This window comes from Melanostigma gelatinosum, assembly GCF_949748355.1.
Source record: "Melanostigma gelatinosum genome assembly, chromosome: 1".
Taxonomy (NCBI): Eukaryota; Metazoa; Chordata; class Actinopteri; order Perciformes; family Zoarcidae; genus Melanostigma; species Melanostigma gelatinosum.
The window spans coordinates 3,465,546-3,490,233 of NC_136634.1; the positions used below are offsets into that span (position 1 = coordinate 3,465,546).

General features: G+C 42.7%; 1 protein-coding gene across 1 annotated transcript in view; it reads right to left on the reverse strand.

Moving 5' to 3' along the window:
- eif4g2b (eukaryotic translation initiation factor 4, gamma 2b) overlaps positions 1-16,396 on the reverse strand; it is a gene marked incomplete at its 5' end in the record, with an annotated part of 76,312 nt that extends 59,916 nt beyond the window's left edge. The window contains 2 exons of the mRNA XM_079276379.1: positions 15,371-15,645; positions 16,383-16,396. Of these exons, the coding sequence (XP_079132505.1) occupies positions 15,371-15,645; positions 16,383-16,396 (289 nt within the window). The remainder of the gene's footprint in view (positions 1-15,370; positions 15,646-16,382) is intronic.
- Positions 16,397-24,688: the final 8,292 nt, after the last annotated feature.

The following is a 24,688-nucleotide window of genomic DNA, read 5'->3' on the forward strand; positions in this document are numbered from 1 at the left end:
CTCCATCACTTCTCAGCCGGCGTGGCCAGGGGAGCTAAAGCGCTGAATTACTATCTGTAGATACTCAGCCCAGCTCTTTAAAAAGAAAAAGAAAAAGGGGAAGCCACTAAAATGTTCCTGTGCAGGGAACTTCTGTCTGTGTGGTAATTTCTTTTTTAGTGTTTCAGATACAGACTGTGACAGAAAACCAACTTTCATTAGGGCATTTAACTGTCTTTAAAATGATTCCTTGGGTCTCAGTCACCATGGTTTTGGAAATTGTTGCTTTGCTACATCAGAATGTGTTCGTTTCCACATCCCATTGAAGGCAGCCACTCTTTTTCAATGAAAGGAAAACAAAACCTTTTGAGGCAAACGAGGGACTTTTATCAGATTTTACCGTTTTCACACCAAACACAAAGGGAGTTTGACGACGGGATCACATCGTGTTCTCTCGTCGAGGACGCACTTACGTCCATGGGTACCAACAACGTTTTATCAACTTGGCCCACAATAACCACTGTGTAATTAAATTCAATGTGGCTTTATTGTCATTAAAATAGCAAAAATAAAACCACGTTTCCGAAGCACCAAAGGCAGCTGCCTGCATGTGTGATTGTGATTCTTCAATACGTACATCTCTCGCAACAAAGAGGCCAAGGACATACCGCGTGCTCTAAGTATTGTCTTTGTTTTCACCCACAACAACATAACTTTGCTTTCTTTGCTTTCTTTACATCATCTACATCAATTCTCATCCCACATTCAAGTTCAAACAAAGCAGTGGCATTGATGCAGTTCATACGCATGTGGCAAGAAGTTATTAGAAGTAATAGAAAAGTAAGTTGTTTTAAGTAGTCATAAAAAAAACAGTTGCAATGGATTTCTAAAGCGATACCTATAATGTGAATCACTGTTCGGACGCCAGAACAAACGTGTTTCAGGGACAGATGAAATATGTCGGATCCTCTGTATTGTTTTTGGGTGTGACCTGAAGAGAATCAACAGCCTTTAGAACATCACTGAGTAAGAGCGTTGCTTTGTTGGGGGGGGGAAATCAAATAAAGGCCTGGCTTGTAAAAGGCCTTGATGTATGGGTGTTCCCAGCGAAGAAAACCCCTCGTCAAAGGAAAGAAGTGAGTGGAACTGTGTGTGCGCCATCGGCGCGACCAGATAATTCATTGTCAGCTATTTTAATGGACCTCATAAAAACACACATCATAGCCGGCATCTTGTTAAAGAGCCATTTGTCTCGTCTCTTAGAGACTCGGATGTACTCTTAATCGTCTCTCCCAAAGCCTCCAGGGTCCTCAGACCACACAGCAGAGGATGAATATGCAGAAGGCTGCCAACTGCCTTTATTCTACTCTCATGCTTCTTTGTTTCCAAGAATAGAGCTGTCACATTTCTATTTTCAGATGTTTCATTTTGACCAACATGTTTCACAAATAAACAACGCAACCTTGGAGCGGTGTGACGCCACTCCTCCGAGATTATAACTGGCGGAATGAAGCGCAATATGCAAGAATATGATTAAAAGCAATGCGAGTAGCCGGGGTCAGAGGTCGTTTCACTTGGCAACTGAATATTCATCAATTTCACCCCGAAACCGAGCACTGATTAATTGAACCCCCGGTGTGATTAAAATAGGAACGAGTTCCTTTAGAAGCCTGAACTCTCAGGGACGGCACATCCAAACGGAGCAGTTCATGTTTAATGCATGAATCACTTATTGGTTTATCTTAGTGAGGCCACGCTCTGCTGCCAGGTATTCCTAACTCACCCTCCGCCTCCGTGAACGTACAGAGCTCCGAGAATTTATTTCACATAATGGATCCAAGTGTTCAAAATGCCGGCGTCACTGTCTGTTCATGCTTTCCCTCTTTCTCTGGTCTGCTCTCTTTAGAGGAAAAAAGAAAAGAATCAGTGATGCTAATTAGGGAAGCGGAGGAGAGAGACGGTTTTTTTTCATTGCCCCGGGCGTTGTGTCTCGGCCCCGTTGTGCAGCCAACCAACCTGTGGTTCTGACCCACTTTCTGGCCTCATCAGTCACACCGAGAGTCCCGCAGACTCTGATTCATTTCCCCAAGAATCCCATCTATTCCCCCCAGGCCGTTATGTCATCATTACAGACTTACCTGCTCCATCGTGCTGGAAGCAGGCAGGCGGCATTTGAATATTTCATTCTGGCACGATAATACTTTAAATATGACACAGGATATGATTTATACAGGTCATGGAAGAGGCTCACACACTTCTGTACCTGAGTGTAATTGCCGCAGGTTGCGATCAGCGACCTGACATGCGAATGTATCTTTGTATGATGAATTATCAGCGGTTAGTTCACAATGCAGCATTTTTTTGAATGGCTGGTCAAGCAGGAGGAGGACATACTGTATATGGATTCATTTTGTTGTTTTAAACCGTCAAACCTGCAGGTTTAGTTTGGTTTAGTTTGGAGAGTGTAAAATAGGCCTGAAGCTAATTTTTTTTCCCCCTCTCCAAATTGATTAGCGGATCAGAGGGGTAATTCGGCCCTTAAGGAGCTACTCTTAGACACGGAGCCCCGGAATAAGTCATCCATAAACCACACATCACCCAGCGGTGAGCTAGCCTGTCCACTCGCTCCACACACGTCAGCTGCAGCCCGCTGTGGAGAGAAGCGGACCTCGGGGTAATTCAACGCTCTTTATTTCCAAGAAGCCAGACAGAAAGAGGGGAAGATGAAAAATAAGGGACGATCATGAGTAAAACCCAATTAAACACTTTGTTTGTTGTTTCAAGAGAGGATGTGCTTGTTGTCCTTTGTTTGAGGAAGAAGATGCGCCCCACTCATATAACCAGTGTGGTTACTGGTCTGCTCCCAGTTTAAACATGGAACTTTGAGTCATATGAAGTTGAAAGGATTCAACTGTTGTAGGCCCTTAATTAGGCGCTTTTTTTAGCTGCCTGGTTGAAATACTGAACTCAAAGCAGAAAAGTGTTCGACATCATGAATATTTTTCTCAACTTTCGCTGGAGACCCGGAGCTTAAAGACTTAAAGATCATAACCACCGAGTTATGATCTAGATCATAACCACCGAGTTATGATCTGAACAGAAAACAGCTGGAGGCAAATTAGTTCTGTTGAGATTTGGGTAAGCTGTTTTCATTCATTTTAAATTGTACTATGGTCTGTGCTAAGCTAGCATTAGCACTCATCCAGCTGAGCAACCATTTGAAAAAAAGGCAGTTATAGCGCCTCGCTTTTTTAAAGAAGAAGAAATCACAAAAGCATGGCGACATCCAGTCCAACAGTTTCGTCAGTGGACCTCACAACTTGTGAACCACGAGCTGTTCCAAATATGAATTCATGAATATCACAACCAGTCGCCTGCTCCTCACCCCCCACATCTCTGAATTGATCAGTGATGCGCTGCACTGTGCCCATCGATGGCGTATTCAGCATCCGATTTGCATCAGACTGTTCGCACGTTGTGTCTTTTTCCAACCGATGGCTTCAAAGGCACTCTCTCCCCCGGTGGCTTCAGTGGAAGCGTCACTTTTCAAACAGAAAGACCAGAAACACTCGTTACATGTTATTTTCACATCACTCGGTGGGCAGGAGAAGGTTCAGTGGTCTTGCTCATGGACACTTCAACACGACAAATGGCTGCTGCTGGTAGATGGATTGTTGTTTTTCTGAGGGGACCAAACCGGAGTTTTTGTTACAAAGGCCGAGGTTCCACGCTAAGAAATTAAACCGCTTTTTTTTCCCCAATCAAAGTATCAGATGATTAAAAGGAACGATTCCCTATTGATTTCCCGAAGTACTCGAAGACATGTTTTGTTTATTGCTATTCTGCAATTCAGTGGAGCACAGCGAGGAGAGCAATTATAAATGCAAATTCCCAATAAGTGCCCGGAAGGTATGTTGAAAGGTCCTCCGAAGGATATAATTACAGCCTGGCTTGATTGCATTTAAAGGGAGATGAGGAGGACATATTCCTGAATTATTCAAGCATTCATAGAAGAAGAAAAAAAACACACCCTGCAAGCGTGTGAGAAGCAAGACTTAGTATCTATCCGATGAGATTCTTGGTCTTATTTCGCCCAAGAGATCACAGGGGACCGAGTACAAAACCCATTTTGCTTGCTTGCCTGAGGCTCTGCCAGTGATGTCTCTCACAAAAACATCAGCCATCCCTCATCAAAATCCTATTTCCACAGTGTGAAAATAATATCTCTTTAATGAAGCCGAGAATGGAGATTGTGCGAGGCCAGTGAGGCACATTATGCATTTCTTATTACCAGCCTCTCTGACATTAGCTGAGATTAATGTGGAGTGGAGTCATTGATTAAACTGCATTCTAACTGGTCACCATGAACCTCCGCACCACTCCCTTCAGCAATGGACTGAGAGAAGCCGAGCCCCCTCACTGACAGGAACATCAGCCGGCTCCATATTCTAAGTAGCCAAAGCTGTTCTAACTCTGGCAGAAATAATCTTGTGTCTGAAAAAATATACATAAATCAAGATTTGAGAGCAGCAAGGGTTATGAGTTTCCTGCTGAGCTGTGTAAGTCCAGGACTATAACATGTAAACTCCTCATCTTTACAACAGAGAAAGCGAGGCTGCGATCGCTCCTTTGAACCAGAGGACAGACTACATGGCCCTTCTTTCACCCAATTCCCTGTGACACCGTCACCAATGTTGACGGAGGAATCAAAAGGACTGGTTTAAAAAGGATTTGACTGCCCAGGGGAAATTCAATTACAGAAAGAAAAAAGAACCATCCTGCAGTTGTACTGCAGAGTGGGAGAGAGCAGCCTTTCATTTCTGCTCTTCACTTCGACATAAAGGAGGCGTCCGACGTGGATGAGGAAGAGGGAGAGATTCATCTCTCTGACCCATTTGGAGTGGTGCGTCTGTCTCCACGCGACTGAAGAAATCAGTGTGACCTTTGGTGTAACGCTATGAATGCAGATAATGCTTCTCAGCAGGGAGCCTGGAGTGTAAATTCGGGCTGTTTTTCACCAGGTTACAGAGCTTAATCAAGACTCTGCTTTGACGCCTGTGGATGGGAATCAGCTGCAGAAGGGGGGCAGTGACCTGTGAAGGGCTGGGGCGTCACGAGGATAGGTGCTTGCTGGATACAATGCAGTATTGCAACAAATCACTTTAGGCCGCAGTTATAAAGACATGTCTGTAAAACCGTTGGCACTTTTTTTATTCACCATGATCATATCTCTAAAACTTATGCAGGAGTTTATGTTATGATCCACGGAAATGAAAAGGCCCCCTGTGGAGTTTTAGACCACCGTGAGCATAATAGAGCGATGTTTGTATGTTTATGCTTATGTACTGCTTTACATATCCATAAATTACTCGTTTTAAGTCGTCTTCAATGCAACATGATGTTTGTAAATTAATAAAATAAAAAGTGGAGTAAAATAGATGATGAGGCAGGGTGTGCTTTAGGGCGGGGCTACCTTGTGATTGACAGGTTGCTACCACGACGTTGTCCTTCAACTGTGTTTTCAGCTGATGACAGTTAATTGTAACATTTTGGTTGAACATTTTTTGTGAATATTTATGAATGTTCTGTTGTACTTAGCGCCATCCTCTCGTGTCACTTTTGGTTTAAACAAACAAACAATATGGCGACGGCCAACTCACGGCTTCAAAACCACAAAACCAGAGTCCACAATCCGATGGGCGACGCCAGATTAACAACGTGCACATATCTTACACACAGTTTGTTTGTCATGCTATTCCGGCGATCGATGGTGGGTGGCAGTAAAAGAAGACTGCTGGTAGAGGATACACACACACACACACACACTGTTCAACCAGTATCATGTTTACACAGGGATCTATGGGAACCAGTGGACTTAACAGTGGTACATGGTTTTCTATTAAGACATAATCCTGTATATTCAGCATGGTCCAGAAAATATATTCCCCACCTCAGGTACATGGCGGTGGACTGCTGGCCTGTTTCTTGCCTGTACCCAAAACTTCTACATGACCTGACTCACAGGCGATGGACTCGTGCCATTTACACAAGCATCTCTCTGGCCGTACATCACATTGAACAAATTCCAGACCCCCTTACCTCTCAGCAGCCCCGTCACTCCCAGAATAAGTAGAGACACAAAACAGAATAAAGCACGAACAAGCATTCATGGCACCGATAATTTTCTCCAGAATCTGGAGAAAAGTGAATATTATCATTTAATATCGTGAACACAAACGCTAATATATGACTTATACTGAACACAATATGATTTTCAAATCAGACGGTTTTCTATTCATTCAATGAGATCTTTATCGACTCATTCTGCCATTAATGCCGAGGGTTTAGTTCTGCTGAGATCGATCAGTAACGCCTGGAGAAGTTCGATAGAAGAAGGTTGCAGCAAGCTTTCTTCATTCCATACAAGCTGCTTTGAAGAGAAGACCTGTGTGTGTGTGTGTGTGTGTGTGTGTGTGTGTGTGTGTGTGTGTGTGTGTGTGTGTGTGTGTGTGTGTGTGTGTGTGTGTGTGTGTGTGTGTGTGTGTGTGAGAATCATTCCCTGGGGTACCACACTTTGTCTTTGCTGCCTGGTAATTAGTCCAGTCCTCATAATATCATACAATTAGCTTTGACTATGTAATGTGAATAATAGGTTATGGTTGCATAGAACTTGAAAATTATAGAGAACAATGTTATTATTCATTTCATCAGCTGCATCAAGCCCATTCAAAGCCCGGCTTTCCTTTGATACATAAAAATAAAATACTTTGGTAGGCTATGGCTTGAGTTAATACTTGATGGTTATTATTTACTAAGAGATGAGCATCCATATTAGATTTTAAATTCAATATTTAATCAACAGTCTCTCAGTCAGCGTTCAGCTACTTTGGACTAATGCACGATGGAATGCAACAGATTATTATGGTGTTGTTTTAAAAGCATGTGCACCTCTGAGGAGTGCCCATATATTGTCACATTTCCCACGTTTCATTTCGTGAACGCATGAAAGCAACGGATATCTTTTTCCGAGCTGCAGATTGTAAAAACTGTTGGCCGTTGTGGCGCAAACGTATTAAAAAGTTGTATTTTCACAAAGTCAGTGAGCAAGACACAAGCAAACGGACCAAGAGGAGACAGACGAGAGAGCGCTGCACTGCGAGCCGGCACATCAACTTAACGTTACTATTATTTGCGGACATTGAACTTGGAGAGGAGAGGACATGAGATTACATCATCGCTGTTCCCGCAACTCACCCTCATCGTGTTTTATTCCTCCTTCTGTTACCAGAAGGATGGTTCTGCTTCACCCTGTCATCGTGTCAGGTTTTAAGGAGAGGGGTTACTTGACTTCTCTTTGGAGAACGGTACATGGGCCAGGTTAACACTCGATGGAATTCTCCTCTTTTTAACTATGCTGCCGTTTGAAAGAAAATATAATTGTTTTGTATTTACCAACAATTTATTAAAACCTTGTTTTAATAAATTGTTTTAAGAAATCAATTTTTAAGAAATCAACTCAGAGCCAGCAAGACGATCCAGAGGTAGAGATTTTAACATTACGAAAAGCCAGTGGATGAAAAAACGCTGGCAAGCAAAGGAGGTTAAATATAGACACCTGTACAATGAAATGCAGAACAATAGAACTCAAAATGTTCAGATGTTGTTGCCACACAGGCAGCCGATGGTACGTTTTGGACTTTGCATCGTATGTAAAAATGTTTTCTGTATCTCATCTATGCATGTGCAGGTGCAAAACACATGTAAGCATTTCACAAGTGATTTTAGGTGTTTTTCGCTTGGTGATGGCCCATCGGCGTCCCTCAAGTTCAGGCAACAAAACGACTTGATTAGGTTGAGTAAGAGAACGCGGGATGGGTAAAAGCAACGGAAACTACAAAAATACCTACTTGCGCTACTTAAAATAAGTTAACGTTGACTTTAGCCAAATGTGTGGTTTCGGACGTCTCCAACTTAGCAGGGACAATGCAGCCGAACTCCAGGCTGATCCAAAACAAAGAGGTGGATTGTGGGTCGAGCTGTCGCAGGCCCGTGTGACGCAGCAGAGGACACGCCTATCGGCAAGCGACCTGAGACGGCATCCACCTGCAACTTAAAGCAGCCACGCCCTGAATTATGCATAATCTTACATCTTAATATAAGTGAATGAGTAGTATAAAAATGTACCACCTGTACAGTTGTCATGAACAGGATATTAGCTACAGAGACCAAATCCCATGTCGACCAGGCTGTAAATATGTTTATTTCTGCAGTAAAGTTGGACATTTTAACATGTTGGTCTTTAAGGGTTGACTAGATTTTGGAGTTAGTCTCAAGTGGCCTTTTAAGGAACTGCAGTTTTAGGCACTTCCGCACCGGATTCATTTTTCAGCGCTGGAGATTGCCGCTTGATACACATGCTAAAGGGTTCGCTGTGCGTCGTTATCAGATGCCGAGGGCCGTGACTAAACATCACTTTTGACGCCCTGGGTATGAGACCAGGCTGGCTGCCCAGTTAATGTCGTTATGTCGAATATGCAGAGTTGATATTTGGCGCCAATCTCTGCACGCAGGGATTGGGGAGTGACGATAATAACTTGCCGCCAGAGGAATTTACCTTTCTGGTTTGACCAATGGGATTTAAGCATGACTGCCTCAAGAAAGGTTGTTATCTGAACCTCCATTGATCAGCAACGCTCCTGATGTGGTAACTGTGTGGACGGGAGCGCTTTCCTTCCCTGGAATCCTCAGCGCCATCAGAGTGTTGCGTCCTAACACTTTGAAGCATTCGCGTTGTTATTTAACTGAATAATTACGCAGCACATTTTACAGAGCTGACAGCAGATTTATATTGATTATATTATATTGATTTATGATGGCCTTGTAGAAAAATAAATTGTGAAAATGAAATGCTGCATTTAAACACAAAAATGTGCGAGTAGATGCAGTGATGTGTAATAACTAAATATACAATTACCATAAACTACAACCAAAGCTCTACACTAACTTATTATTTATCTTTATCCACCTTGTCTAGAAAGCCTCTACAAGGTTTGAATTAGAATTCACATGCATGTTTTAGCTCCAGCAGCAATGGTGAGTTGTTTTTCTCTCTGGAACAAATGCAGTATATTTATCTTCCATTGTAGAAATGTCCTTAATCCATTCGTAACAGGTGGGCATAAAGTGCATTTATAATGTGATTTATTCATATGTGCAGTGCACTTTACAGTTTTCAGACAAAAGACTCGCCCTCGATTGGTTGGAGGACGAATTGACAAAGTCATCTTCACTCAAAACACTGCAGACAAACTCCTTTATGCACATGACGTGTACAAACACTCCACGGTGCAAACACAGATGCAGGAATACCAGACACACACACACACACACACACACACACACACACACACACACACACACACACACACACACACACACACACACACACACACACACACACACACACACAGTTCTATCAGGAGCTGTGAAGGGTGAGCAGATTTGGAAGAAAGGGTCATGGGTCGATGGGTCAAGAGAGATTGCTTCTTAGCTTGAGGTGAGCTTCGATTTTGACTGGCTGTCAACACTGCGGCCATCTCAAATATCAGAGAGTCACACTGCAGTACAACCTTTTAATTCTGGGCTCCAAGTTATCCTTCTGCAACTGTATGAAAACTAACATACGTTTTAAATAGACACAAAATGTGTGAATTTTTAACTTTCAAACTACAATCAGTACAGCTACAGTCAAGCCAACAACATTCAGACCTACATGCAGGAAGATCATTTAAAGAAACACAACTAAATGCTTAAATGACTAACAGTGATTCAATAAGAAGCCTTTTCTGGTGCAGTTTGTTTCAGGTTATAGTATTTAAAAAATCCTGGCTACAGCACTAATTATGAATCATTTTATTATGGTGGCAAATGAAGTCAATTGATTGATTCGCAATTTTGCGTGTACAACAAAGAAACATTGGGTCCTTTTCTCACTTCTTTCATGAACATAAAACACAGAATCCGAACTGGATCCCGATCGCAGCACCTTCAGAAGGGCGGCCCAGAGTTTCCGTTTTATACTTTTTGTCTGCAGCGACCTTTGAGCGTTTGTAATCCAAAGGCCGATGGTGTCATTATTCCGTCGCAATTGTGCAACTAACATTTACTTCATAATAATAAGTTAAAGCAAAAATTATACATTTCTAAAATAGTCTAAATATGTTTTTTTACCTTTTCTATTTCAACATAATCAGCTGTTTCTCCATGGTTTGTTGAGCGACATGATGCGGTAATAGTGTGTGTGTGTGTGTGTGTGTGTGTGTGTGTGTGTGTGGAGCGCAGCCCAGGCGTGAGCCCGCTGACGGCATTATTTCATTTCTACCGTCTTGCCTCGGTTCAGATCAGCAGATAAGTAAAGCCAAGTCATGCCAGACCGGGCCTTTTCTCCCAACAGCTTGTTTTTTGGGCCTGCAGTAGAGCTCAGAGGAGAACCAAGTTTCGGACTCAACTGCTGAGTGGAAGACTGGAAAGAACCAATGTTTTTAGGCCAATTCCTAAACTTCTGTTTTTATCAAAAGTATTAGAGGAAGTGGTTTCAGCCTAGCGTTTAGCTTTTACGAGTCTTAATAACGTCTTTGAGAAGTTTCAGTCATGTTTTAGAGCTTCACATAGCAGAGAATCCGCCCTCCTCAAGGTATCCGATCATCTCCTTTTAGCAGCCGACAGAGGGGAGAGCTCGATTTGAATTCTTTTGGACCTAAGTGCAGCCTTTACACCATGCTATTTGAATCAACCATCTGAAAACCTGGCTTTTATTCTTACCTTTTAGATAGAACCCACTCGGTCACCATAGGTCGGTACTCATCCTCTACATCTCACATCGCTTGTGGTATGGCCCCAAAATATACAGCAGAAATGTTGACCCATGAGTCAGCTTTGGCCTTAGATCCTCGGGTGGGGCCCTTCTGGCTGTTCCAAAGTCGAGGCTGAAGGTAACCGTGCTTTTGCCATCGGGGCCCCTCGGCTTTGGAACGAGCTGCAAAATAATAAGAAAAATAATAAGAAAAATAATAAGTAAGAGAAGTCATCTCTTTTTAATCACTTCTTAAAACCCGCTTTTATGTGATCTTGCTTTACTGCTCTATTTCATTACTGATAATATTTTATTTTCCTAAATTATTTTATTTATTTTAATTGTTTTATTTCTTAGTTTATTTTTATGCTTTTGCTGCTTTGTCTGTCAAAGCACTTTGTAAACTCTGTTTTTAGAAGTGCTATGCAAATAAAGTTATTATTATAAAGTTAACTTCGTGAAAACATCAGACTGAGTCAAAGCCCTAACACATAGAATACTCACTTTGACATATTAACATTTATAGCCCAATGCCGAGGTTCGAGAAATAACACGATTGTGAGTGAAAATTGATTTGCTCTGCGATGTAAAACAGAGGACTGACTTCATTGCTCTACAAAGACGTCTCTCCTGTGCATGTAGCAAGTGACTGCGGTCCTGAAACGATCCGTATAACAACATCATTCAGCAGCGTGTTGTCGGGAAGGACAATTCCAACTCTATTGTATTGATCGAACTATAGTATTGCCACACCACGCTCCAGTGCCTCCCTTTCATTCATAAACGGATGAACGATGGTAATGCTCCGCCTGCTCTGCACACCCATTGCAGCAGGAAGAATCCTGTTTCACACAAACGAAAGGTTTATTCGTCGCAAACTGCAAATTAGTTTCAACTCTCTCACACTTTTGTCACCGGCACGTTGCGGTAATAAGGAAGAGGTAGTTAGGAGAAACACTGAGGCCACAGTTCACTTCAATGCTAAATTCATTGCCAGTACAGATTGACTGACTGATTTCTTTTTTTTCCAATGGCAAAATGTGTTTTAAGTGTCTTAAATAGTTCCACGATGGAAAATTGTTGCCATGTTAGTCGGCTCTGTTGGCATTAAAACCATGAATCTACATGTCATAATCGACCTAATTGGTACCAATTACATGGCTCCCAAACCTTTACAATTATTATTTATTAAGATTTTATTTGTACAGGGACAGTTCACATTAATCGACAGCACACATTAATAAAAACATGACTGTAAATGTGACAGTGTTAGCTAAAAAAGCTAATTTTCAACCGTTGTCCCTGGGCACGGTGTTAGAAGCCGCTAAAAACATTTAAACATTTAAAAACTGTTTAAAAAGACAACAACACAAAAACAAGCAAACAGAGCTGTGCAATACAATCCTGCAGACACAGGATCAAACATGACAGACAAGCAGGCAGGCAGACAGACAGATAGACAGTCAGACAGACAGGCAGACAGGCAGACAGGCAGACAGGCAGACAGGCAGACAGGCAGGCTACATACGGACATGGCAGGCATGAGACTGTTAGTGCTGACACACCTGGTTGTTAATGAGCCAGGCTTTGAGGTTGTGTGTGAAGAACCTGTATGTGGTGCTCTGTCTTATGTGTGATGGGAGAGTGTTCCAGGTGACGGAAGCTGTGACAGAGTATGATAGCTGGCTGAACTTGCTTCTCCTGCCTGGGACCACTAGGTCCCCGCGAGCTGTTGCTCTGGTTAGTCTGCTATTGGTCTTTTGTGTTATGAAAGTGCTCAACGGGGGAGGTGCAAGGCCATTAAGAATTTTAAAGGTTAAGCAGCTGTTATGGAATTTGACAAGACTATCCCAACACAGAAGATGGTATTTGGGCAAGATGTTGCAAATGTGGTAGTGTCTGGGCTTGATGTCAAGTACCTTGATAGCCTGCTTATAGACGGACTGTAGGGGCTTCAGGGTTGTGTTGTGAGTGTGTGACCAGGTGGTTAGACAGTAAGTGATATGAGGGAGGATCATTGCATGAAAGTACAGTTTAGCAGCTTCAGTTGTGAGGTTGTTGCGTATGTATCTGAAATTATGTAGACTAAACTTGACTTTTGCCATTACATGCTTCACTTGTTTTTTGTATGTGAGTGTGGAGTCAAGAATGATCCCCAGATATTTGTAGTTAGGGACCACCTGAAGCTGTTCACCAGATATGTACACAGGATGCTCTGTTGTAATATTATTCACCCTCTTTGAGAAAAACATGCAGACTGTTTTTTTCACATTGAGATGTAAGCAAGAGTCTGACAGCCACTTAGTGACATGGACCATTTCTTCAGTGAGTTTGTCTGCTGCCTGTTTGATGTTGGGTGCGTGTACAAAAATGACTGTGTCGTCAGCGTACATCTGTATATCCACCCGTGCACATACTGATGGCAGATCATTAATGTACATGCTGAAAAGAAGAGGACCAAGCACAGAGCCCTGTGGAACACCGACACTGTAATTGAGGATGGGGGATGAAACACCGTTGATCTGTACACACTGCGTTCTATTGTCCAGGTAGGATTTGAACCAGCATAGGGTGTCAGGAGAAAAATTAAATTTGGCCAATTTTGTAATTAATATGGAATGATTTACTGTATCGAAGGCTTTCTTTAGGTCTAGAAACACTGCTCCCACCACTCCCCCTTTATCTAGCTTGGCTTTAACCTGTTCTGTAAAGAAGCAGTTGGCTGTTGCAGTAGAATGCTGGGCTCTAAAGCCAAACTGCATGGGGTGGAGTCTGAAGGGACTGCTATTGAGGTGAGCAATTACTTGTTGTGCTACACACCTCTCGGCTACCTTAGAGAAAGCGGGGAGAATGCTTATTGGCCTGTAGTTATTTACATGGGTTCTATCACCTGCCTTAAAGATGGGTGTAATTATAGCTGGCTTCCAGACCCTAGGGAAAGCATTCTGTTCAAAAGACAGATTAACTAATTTAGTGATGGGATATAACAGTGACTCCTTCATATTCTTAAGAAACATGGTGTCTAGTCCGAATACATCTAAGGCTTTAGAGTTTCTAAGTGAATCTATCACCTTCAGCACATCAGTTTCAGAAATGGGTCTTAGGCTGAAGACTGGTTGAGTAAAGTCTGTGGAGGGGAGAATTTTGTGAGAGACTTAACGGTATCTACAAAGTAAGAATTAAAGGCGGTGGCGATCTCCTGCTGGTCACGTGTTAAGTTGCCATTTAAGTAAACCTGGATTTGATCTTCTGAGTTGTCACCAGTTTTCCCTGCCAGCAGCTTAATATTTTTCCAAATTATTTTAGGGTTGCCCTTTGCTTCAGTTAATATTTGGATAAAAAAGTTAGCTTTTGCCTTCCTGATTTCTTTTGTGACCTTGTTTCTAAGCATAACAAATCTGTGTCTATCAACAGTTAGTTTGGAACTGAGGGCTGATTTAAGTGCCCTATCCCGTTCTTTCATGATCTTCCAGATGTCACCCTTTATCCATGGCAGAGATGTTTTTTGCCCATGTTTTGGTTTTGAGACCTTCTGGAATCTACCTTTTATGGACTGGATGGTGGAGATCATGACCTGACTGTCTTCCTCAACATTAAGATTTTTCAGATTATATATCCAATTAATCTCTTTGATAGTGTTCTCAAATTCAGTGATGTTACCCCTAGGTATTCTGGGACGTTGTGGCTTTCTGTTTGTGGTAAAATTAAAACGGTGTTTAGTGAGTTTCCGGGCTATGAGTGTCAGATTGTGATCAGAGAGACCTGTCACCATGTTGAATGATTTAGTGATCCTTTCTGGTTTATTACTGAATACAAGATCAATCTGTGACTGGGTTGTGGAGGTGATCCTAGTAGGGCCTTTGATCAGCTGAGTTAAATCAAAAGCATCAACAACCTGCTTTAAGGGTTTCCTGACGGATTTGTTCTCCCAGTTGATGTTGAAATCACCCATTATTATGACCTCCTTTTCGAGATTACATCCTTTTAGCATAGATTGAATTTGCTCAAAGAAAATGCTTTTGGCAGTGGGTGGACGATAGATTCCAATAAGGGTGAGAGACATTTGGGGAGACAATATCACATTCAAACCAATACATTCAAGATCGTTTTCACATGGTAATTGAATCTGATTACATTGAATGGTATCTTTGATGTAAAACATTATTCCTCCATACCTATTTTCGGATCTATCCTTTCTAAATACATTATATCCAGATATGTTAACAGCAGCCGGGGGGGAGTTACTATGTAGCCAGGTCTCAGAGAGGCATAAATAGTGCAAATTAGAATGCTCAAGTAGATGTTTTATTTGATCACTTTTGGGGATGAGACTGCGGATATTCAGATGTCCTCCGAAAAGTCCTTTGGGTTTGGCGTGAGTGTCCCAAATTATTCTAGCATGGTTTACTGTACGGAGAAAACTGTGTTTTCTGAGTTTCAGAATCGCTGGGTTTAGACTTTTGCGCGCAGCGGGTCTTGTTGCAGCGTCGCGATCATTCAGCCTGCAGCGCGACATCGGGGCAGTGGAACAGGACTCACCCAGCCCGCCGTTACCCCCCAGCCGAGTAGAGCCGAGGTGCGCGACGTGGAAGCGACCTCCGGTGGTAGTCCCGGACAGAACGGAGAACCGATCGTCGACAACCGTGGAGTTGGACAGATGTAGTTTGTCAGTGCCACCATCTTCGTCGACCCGAATCAAGCAAGTTCCAGCGGCTACGGAGTTGGACACCCTCCGCTCGTCCCCATCCGTGGCCTGGTCCGGAACGCTGGTCTCTCTGCCGGCCCCTCGTCTGGCCCCTCCTTGGGCCTCCACGCTCGAACAGAGGTACGAAGGGGAATTAGGCACGGGATGTATTTCGAATTTTGCACCTCCCGCAGTATCCACACATACCTGGAAGTTATCGGCGTTGCGTTCCTCTGTGCGTCCCACGCTGTCACTCCCAACATTGAGATTGTTTGCTGTCGGAGAAGGTCCTGGACATTGATGTATATCTCCAGACAATAGTAGACAAATACAGATAATAAGTCCGACTGCATTGACTTGCTTTTTTGTTTTAGCGGTCCGTTTGTGAGCCTTTGCTGTCCAAGTAGGATAAATGAACATAAGCAACAGGCTCAGCTTGCCGAAGCCGAGATTCGTCTCGGATTTGTTTGTTTGGTGATATCTGAAAGTATTGAAATAACTAGCTGGGTATGTCTGACAGCTATGCGTGTCATCTACTGGTTTGGAATGTTTGTAGCCCGAAATGTTCAATAACAGAACATATAGTAAGAACGCAATCACTGCGCCGTTCACGCCCGCTGCCGCTGCCATCGTCACGTCACGTGATAACTGACGTGTCTCCAAAAGATGAGGTTCTAGAATGACACTGACCCCCACCACAGTACGATAACCCCTTGTTGACGTAGCCATCATCACACCCACACCCTGAGAGGGGGGGGGGGGGGGGGCAAAAAATACTATCGCAAGACCAAAACATGCTTCTTGCTCAAGCTGAGGTGATTAGACCGTCAGATTACTCGACAAGCCACACGCTTTTAAAACCCGAACCTTTGTCTCTCCATGATCCCGATGATCCATTTCCAAAGTGCCCACGGGGACTCACACGAGACTCTCAACCCACTCAGGAAAACCCTCAAACCCACAGACCCGAAGACGCAGCCCTCATTAATCTTGAATATACATCATGTATCATGAATACAGAATGCCAACATGAGCACGCTGACACACACTCGTTCACAGTCCCGCTGTTCTGTAGATGATGCGATGTCCTGAGAGCCGTCATTAGATACACAGCTTCATCTGAACACAGTGCTGGGGATGAATAACGATGCAGCAGTCGGTCTGCTCACAGCAGCAGCATCAGCTCAGCTTACCTTCAGAGAGCGTGTGAGGGGAGTCGGCGTTTATCTCGTCACTGGCCCACCCTGCTCTCAACACTGTGAACATTCATTTGCATCATATAGGAGGACCTTCCGAGTCCAAACGCTATGTGGATGTCCAATCACTGCTGATGGTCAATGCAGTCCATTGAAGCAACATATTCCTCAGCGCGTGCTACATTGACGAGGACAGCCAAGTTCTCCTGCTGCATAATCGGTGGTGTTGTTTCTTTAATTTCATTGTGTTCCGTCTCAATCGTCAGGTGATGCAAGTGATGCACTTTCACACTGTGACCTGCAGGCTTTAGCTTCTACCTTTATCTATTTATAGCTTTCTCTGCTGAATCACTTTGACATCCGTGATTCACAGGCTGGTCTCATCCAGGGTTCATCGCTAAAGCTACAAAACATAATGAGGTATCCCACTAAATCATTTCATACGAGATGCACGTCATCACGACTGAAGAGGTAATAAGACCGCAATAGCTCACACGCCGTGCGGGAGTGGAGGTGGATGTGTCCAACTAACGCCGATCTTTCAGCCAGGAGACGTGTTCGTTGATTTATTTGTCACATCATTTGCAAACTTCAGTAACAATACTTCCATAGTTATTGTAACCCAAATGACGCTCTTTTCCTAAAACCTAACGGTTGTTTCCTGTGAAAACTGAAGTTATAGCATGTAATGAGCGGAAATTGACGCGTGTTGCTGGCTTCGGCAGGAACAACAGGAACTTTTCGTAAGATGTCATACGAACCCTTGTATGAGGATACATTGGGAAATGTCCTTCAAACGCATATTGTATGTTGCGTCTGCGTCACTTTTCCAAAAACAAGATCATTTTTATGCAGGGAGTGCAGTTAGTGACAGTGTGGGCTCCATGGTAGCAGTTGGGGGCGGGGCTTAGCAAAGGGGCAACTCGTTGCTGTAGTTGCGGTGAAGGCTGACTGAAATGGAGACTGAAGTTTCATTTTGTGGTGGAATTCTTCTCAGCTAAAACTCTTAAGCTAACCTTATACTCTATTCTTATTCTTTAAAGGTTGAAACCTCAAGGAGGTTCTCAAAGGGTGCTCAAACACACACACACACACTTTGTCTGTCTAACCTGGACTCAGTGGAAGCCAGGTTTTGAAGATTTCTTATTTGTATTTCGAGGTTGCGCCCTGCTCACATTGCCGGCGGGCAAAGTCTTTGTGTTGACGACACAGCGGAGTTCACAGTGGAAACAGTGGAGCCACTCCGCTGCAGAATGAACAGCGACAGGAAACGCGTCTGGTAGTGATGGATGTGATGGAAGAGTACACGGGGATCATTCTTGACACTTCCGTAATGAATGAAGGACGTCTGCTACAGAGGACTGCCACCACAAAGTTCGCTGCTTAAAGTAAAAGTTGAGCCGTGTTATTATACCTGGGAGACATGAAGCGATTTCCAGTTATTAAAGTTTCAATATTTGTCTTTAGAAAATCATCCCCGGCAATAATTCCAGTAAAGATTGCATTATTACCTCTCACATTGAGAAGAGAAACGACCACTAACCATGAACTCTCAGCTGCTTTTGCCAGAACCTTTCAGTTGTGTCCTTCCACTCCACATACACCGTCTCATTATCCGTGAGGCGACACTGAACAGCTGTAGCAGTGAAAGCAATACAGACACTTCAAGTTCTACTCCGGCAAAACAGGAAGTAACAAAGAAATGTTTTCGGGGCAGTACATTTCATTATCTCCTGCAAACAAAACATGGAGCTCTGAGGGCAACTCATTAATTATACAATGATACTTTTCAGCTATGTCAACTTTTCTAATATTGTATAAATCTTCCAGACGCAGTAAACACCATCAATCTTGTGCTCCAAGCAGGTTAAAGAAAATCAAAATTACCAGGAAATACAGAAACCATCTGCGGCAGTAATGACAAGAACCATTTCTGTATCCAGTGAAAGGGAAACACGTCGCTAAACTGAAAGGGAAAAGTCGGACTGTTTGGCGCGTCGTCTGGTTTTGTTGCGCTTCGGGCGTCCTCTCGTGTCATTCTGTAACTTTTGAATGCGGCACAGCTGTTGAGGCTAATCAAACTCATCAAGCGTGTAAAGAGGTGATTAAATACACTTGTCTTCTTCATAAGTCTCTCCAACATGCGACCGAGTTCATCTTCAGTCATTGATCCCTGCGGTCGCTGAAATGAAAACGGGAAGCAGAGACGAGCGATACAAATTGAAGAGGGATAAAAAAAAAGTTGATTTCAGAGAGTTCCTACGATGTTAATGAAATGGTAAAGGTCTTTTTAATGGATAAATGGCGATTTCTGATCATTTTTCAATTTCCTACTCCGTTATAAGTTCTACATTTAAGGCCATTTATTTTCAGGCCAAAAGAAAAAGATCACTTTTTCATGCTGTGCTCAAGATTTTAGGCTATTTTTATTTCACCCGAGATACACATATAGGTGTTATGATTAGATAATGCCTCATTTGCATATTTAAACATACGATTTCAGAAAACTGTAAGTACTGTATGTAATAATCAGCTGAGGAAATGTCACGGTGATATCTATTCATATGTTTTTAACTTATTCACCTGTAGTTTCTTCAAAATGTTTGTAATTTAACAAAACATATCAGTTTTTCTCTAAATTATGTTTTTTCTGAGACTCTGATCCACAAATCTCCACCTCAGTAGCTCTTACACACACCAAACCGTACAGTCTCATTCCTCTCCATGTTGTGAAGGTTTCCACTGAGGGGTTTGTTCACACATCATTCAGAGCCTCATTTATACAACATTGTATTCCGAAAAACATGGAGGAACAAATGTTGTTTTTATGGTTGTTGACAGTATTTTCAGATTCATGGAGTGATAGAAGTATCCGTGGGAACCTTTGACTCTATGTCAACAAAATGATACAAGAATGTTGAACCTGGCTTGAACCAATGTTTAGATTTGTGTTCTGCAAGTGAATGCAAATCAGCACGTTTGATAAGATAATGGACAATTGCCTTAATGTATTTAATCCACTGAAGTTTCATGACATCTATTCATTCTTTTTTTTTACCCTATTCGCATGTAGTGTCTCCCCTTTAGACCGACAACTTACTAGAATTTTAAGTTACACTTTCTAATAATAATAATAATAATAATAAACCTGTAAAATGAGCATATGTGCAGAGTGCAAAATCCTTGGCTGGTGCCACATCAGTACGTTTAAGGGCTCGGTTACTGGACTGAAGGGATAATACGCAATTATAATAAACTATATTTACGAGACAAAAGGGCATAAACAGACCATTTCCTCTGCAAAGACAGAACACACTTGGAATGAAATCACAGCATCTGCAGGCTGATTTTAAGAGCCGGCTGAAAAATAGTTTTGTTTTTCTGTTTTGTCAGATGAAACACTCTCTTAATGAACTCGTGTATTGAGATGGAGACGCACGCTGTTGTACTTTTAAGTGTAGAATAAAGGGGAAATTAATGCTGTTACGACATTTAAAAATAAGCTGTATTCACACCCTCTAATTACATAATGTAGAAAAGAAATAAGCGGTCTTAGACACTGTGTTGCATCGTTAAATGTACTCAATGATAATTTGTGAAGATTGTTTCTGGAATGCCATTGAATTGACGCGGCCCTCAAGAAGACTTTGAAACTGAAATAATAATTTCTCACACGTCTTTGTGAGCTCCGCAGTCTGCCAACTGCAGATAGTGGGACTTTTTAATTGTTTCCTCCGTGTTTAATTAGCACAACTTATTGGAATTTCATGCTGAGGAGAAGAAAGCAAAGATCGGTCAACAATCAATTACGAGTGGGTGTAGCTTTGGAGGCCCAAGAAAAGTGAGAAAATGAATTATGTTTAAAGAATACTTTTACGAAACTCTTTGCTCAGTCAAACATGAGCGTATTTCTGGACTGCCTGGCTCGGATCTGTCATCCAGCAGCCAGCCGGAGTCATGGCCGTCTTCTCTCTTCGACACGGGTCAACCAGAGGTCTCTGGAGCAGCAGCATTGCCATAGTTACTCGCTCTGCGTGATATGAAACAAACATGGCCACCCTGGTCATCCGTCATCTCTCTAGTGAGGCCCATCCATCATCTTGGAGGCACGCTGACATCCACTTTGCTCCGGTTCCTCTCGGCTGGGCTGTGATTGGACGGCGTTAGGGAGAGCCGCGTTGCCGATGCGCGCAGGGGTGCTTTCACGCTGGCGGAGCAGAGAAACGCCCAAACTCTACAAGCTGACAGAAACACATCGATTTAGAAATCTACAGAGATGGGACTCATCAAGCTTGGGGGCTCGGTCATGTAGTTCACGAGGTTTTCTTGTTTACCCCTTCAGATCGAGAGCAGCAGGAGGAGCACAACAAAAAGGGCCAGAGGCATCTGTTGAAGTATTGTGGTCTCATACGCAGTGAGGTGTCGTCAAGAGAAATTGAGAAGTTGCTCCGACTGCAGTTCAGGTGAAAAACCTTAAAAGACTAGTTTCGTATTGCAGGTCATGGCAGGTTTTGGCTGAAAAGAGAGGAAACGTTCACACGCACCAACATGCACGGCCATGTCAACAAAGCAAGGAGAAGCTCGGATAACAACACACACAGAGGGAGAGCCACATCATTCTCTGCTCTTTACGTAGCACATAGGTGCTCGCTGCTATATTATTGCTCTGCATGTTAAATACAGCTTCTTTAGGAGTATGTTAAAAAAATACTGAAGCTGACATTTCCTCAGCCGACAGCAACTGCACAGAGCGCTTTTGCTTTTTTTCGACTTTCAAATATAGTTATTTTTCAACAGAGATGAAAGCAGCATGAATGGACCAGAACCCGTTGAGAGATCCAGATAAGATCCAGTGGGAGATACGTCGCAGTGAGCCCTTCATACAGGACACAAAGAAAGAGAAAAGCTTCAATTCTTAAGGTTTCTTTCTTTGAGATACTGCCGAATAAAATGACATTTGAATCATAGTTATCCGCAGCTTTGAGCACAAAGTCGACTTTATTATCGCGCCTCCTTGTTAAAAGTACCTCGAGGAGATGAATGCACGGAACGCAACGCTGCGTGGAAAGGCATAACTGAAACAGTGCTGTGAGGTGTTGTTTAAAGTGATGAGAGAGACGCGGTTCAGTCGAGAGATAAGATGAGAGGGTTTGTGATGTAGAGCGCCAATCAATTAAGTAGTAAAGAGTGGCAACTTAATAGCAACATAGATTTCTGGCAATTACGTTAATTACTTCATTTAATCTCACAACGGTTTGCTGCAGACGGCGCACTGTCGTCCAGGCTAACCAACTGGAATGGAGGACAGGCAGTGAAGTGAGGAAAACATGATCAGACCCTGTTTGATCTTCCACTTCCTGGACTATACGGTGAACACGATGCATGATGGGGGCATTTGCACTTTTTGCTTTTCCAGACAATAGGGGAGCATATCTTAAATAGGTTGGCAGACCCACATGGACCAATTAGGTCACACTACAGAATGACAACACTCAATCAATCAAGTATCATAATCACAATGTGGCACCATATGCCTAGAATATAAACATGAAAATATACATATTACCGCATATACAGACAGAGTTAAAAGTAGCTCAAAATGCACAGAATAAAGCAAAGTGGCCATACCAAGATAAATGTTTAACATATGAGACTCATATGAGACTCATCTGTTGTCAGATGACTTGCAGAAGAAGTGGCTTGTTTATCTGTGATTAGACAGATTTGTTGCCAGTTGTTAATAAAAACACATTAATAAAATAAGGTGCATGAATGCATCAAACATCAGTTGAACCAAGTCTGCTGGAGGTTCAACTTAAACAGCAACCGAGTTCAGACTGAACCACAGATGCAGTTTAAACCGCAGGTGAGGACACAGCTGTAGTTAAAGTCATCATGTGACTTTGGCCCAGACAACACAGGTCTGAACCCACTGTGAACCTTAAACCACAGCTAAGCTAATGATGTCGGTTTCCCTCACTAATGGACTCAGGGAAGACCTCAAAGCTCAACTGCTGTGAGAGAGTCAGGCTTATTGCTACGTGTGGTTTTATTGTCTGGCCATGGAACGGAGTGGAATATTCCTCCCGATAACCCTGATGGCGTAGTTCTCATGGTCCTAGACTCCAAAGAGGATGTTTTCTCTCTTTCATAGCAGTAGTATGTTGCATGGAGCTTCAACTGTTCCCAGGTACCTCTTGTGGTATTCTACAGAAAAGGTTACGCATCACATTAAGCAGATGGGTATAAAGGTCACCAATCCTCTCATCAAGATTATCATCTTAATTATTATACCATTATCGTTATCTTCAGCATCATTATCACTTCAACCTCATCGCTGTCGCCATCAATCTCTGATCTCTGCAGTCAAAGCTCTACTTCATATCCTGAGCACTTCCCAAGTCATGTCATACATATTTAATGGCTTTTATGTTCAGTCCTACTTTCTCTCACCTAATTTGCAGTGGAATGTGGAAAATAATAAGAGTTGATGCCGCTGGCAAAGCCTCCGTGTTTTAATTTGAATGCCTTCATAGGTGCACCTCGGTCTCACCATGTTTTGGCGTCAGTAGCTTCTGCGCAATGCATCCTGGTACATGTTGGCACAGCTTCCATGGACTACATTTACCATCGACACTGAACGGACAACCCTATAAACGGTGCTACGTTTTCCTTTGAAGGTCTACTAAGTAGATAAAAGTGGTTATGGATGATGACCAGTGGTGTATAAAGTACTCAAAAGCCATACTTGAGTAAAAGTAAAGATACCTTACTGGAAAACTACTCAAGTAAAAGTAAAAAGTCACCTCTTAGAATACTACTTGAGTAAAAGTCTTAAAGTATCTGATATTTATTGTACTTAAGTACAAAAGTACTTAAGTATCAAAAGTAATTTTCTGACATTAAATGTACCTCATAACCTGAACATTAAATGAACATCATAACCTGTTCATTGAAAGTAAAAGTACAAGTAAATGCTGTTAATAAAAAAGCAAAGGGTCAGAATTGTGAGAATGATGAAGTTTATTCTTTTAAGTGCTGTGGCACCATGACCAAGGACATGGAGCTGTGTTGAACATAATTGGGTTGGCTGTGATCCATCCAGGAGCAACGATGTTCAACATAATATATTGTACATAAGTATACTTTTGCATCTACTATGAACTTATCATCATAATTCTCCGTAAAGCAATATGACACTATGAAGGAGTTGTAACAGTGCGTTTATAAGTCTGCTCATTAGACTAGAGGATGTAGAGGCCAATGCATAATATTATGTTCAGCAAAACATATCCACTTGATGCATCAGGTCAGTGTTTAGAGAAAGGACACCTGCCTTGTAAACTCCTATGGGCCTGATTTAAACACAATAGACAAAGGTTTTGCTCAAGCTGAATCTGCAATTGGGCGACTGCTACCATCATAACTCCATCTGATCATCCACAACATGACTCAAATATCAAAACATGATCAATACTAAAGCAGCAACACAGTCATTACTTGAAACTGAAACATGTCCTGTTCATCTTCAAAAGAGGTTGGTTTTCAAAATTGCGAGAATTCAGTCTCTCTCTTCTTGGGCTGAAGACTCGTCCTGCGATGCTAAATATCCTTTCACAGGCCGCTGAGGCAGGTAGAGGTGTGTTCAGCGTCACAGACAGCTTGCACACAGCTGCGAAGAATTCCCCGAATGCTGCGCTCTCGCGGCTCCTGTCAATCCGTGTATACAGCTATAGCTAACCTTAGCCAACTAGTGCTGCACAACTGTCAACACTTCCTCAGCTCACTAACTCGCTAGCGATCCACGGGTGTTGGTCTTCGTCACCACCGTCGTTTGTTGCGGGAGTAGCAGGTGCTTCCATTTCTGCTTCCATCATGAAATCAGTCATCGTAGAGTGGAATTATACTCATGTAGTCGCTCGCTAGCTTATAGCATGTAGCATCCTGGGCATCACTGGGAATCAACACACCGCGGCT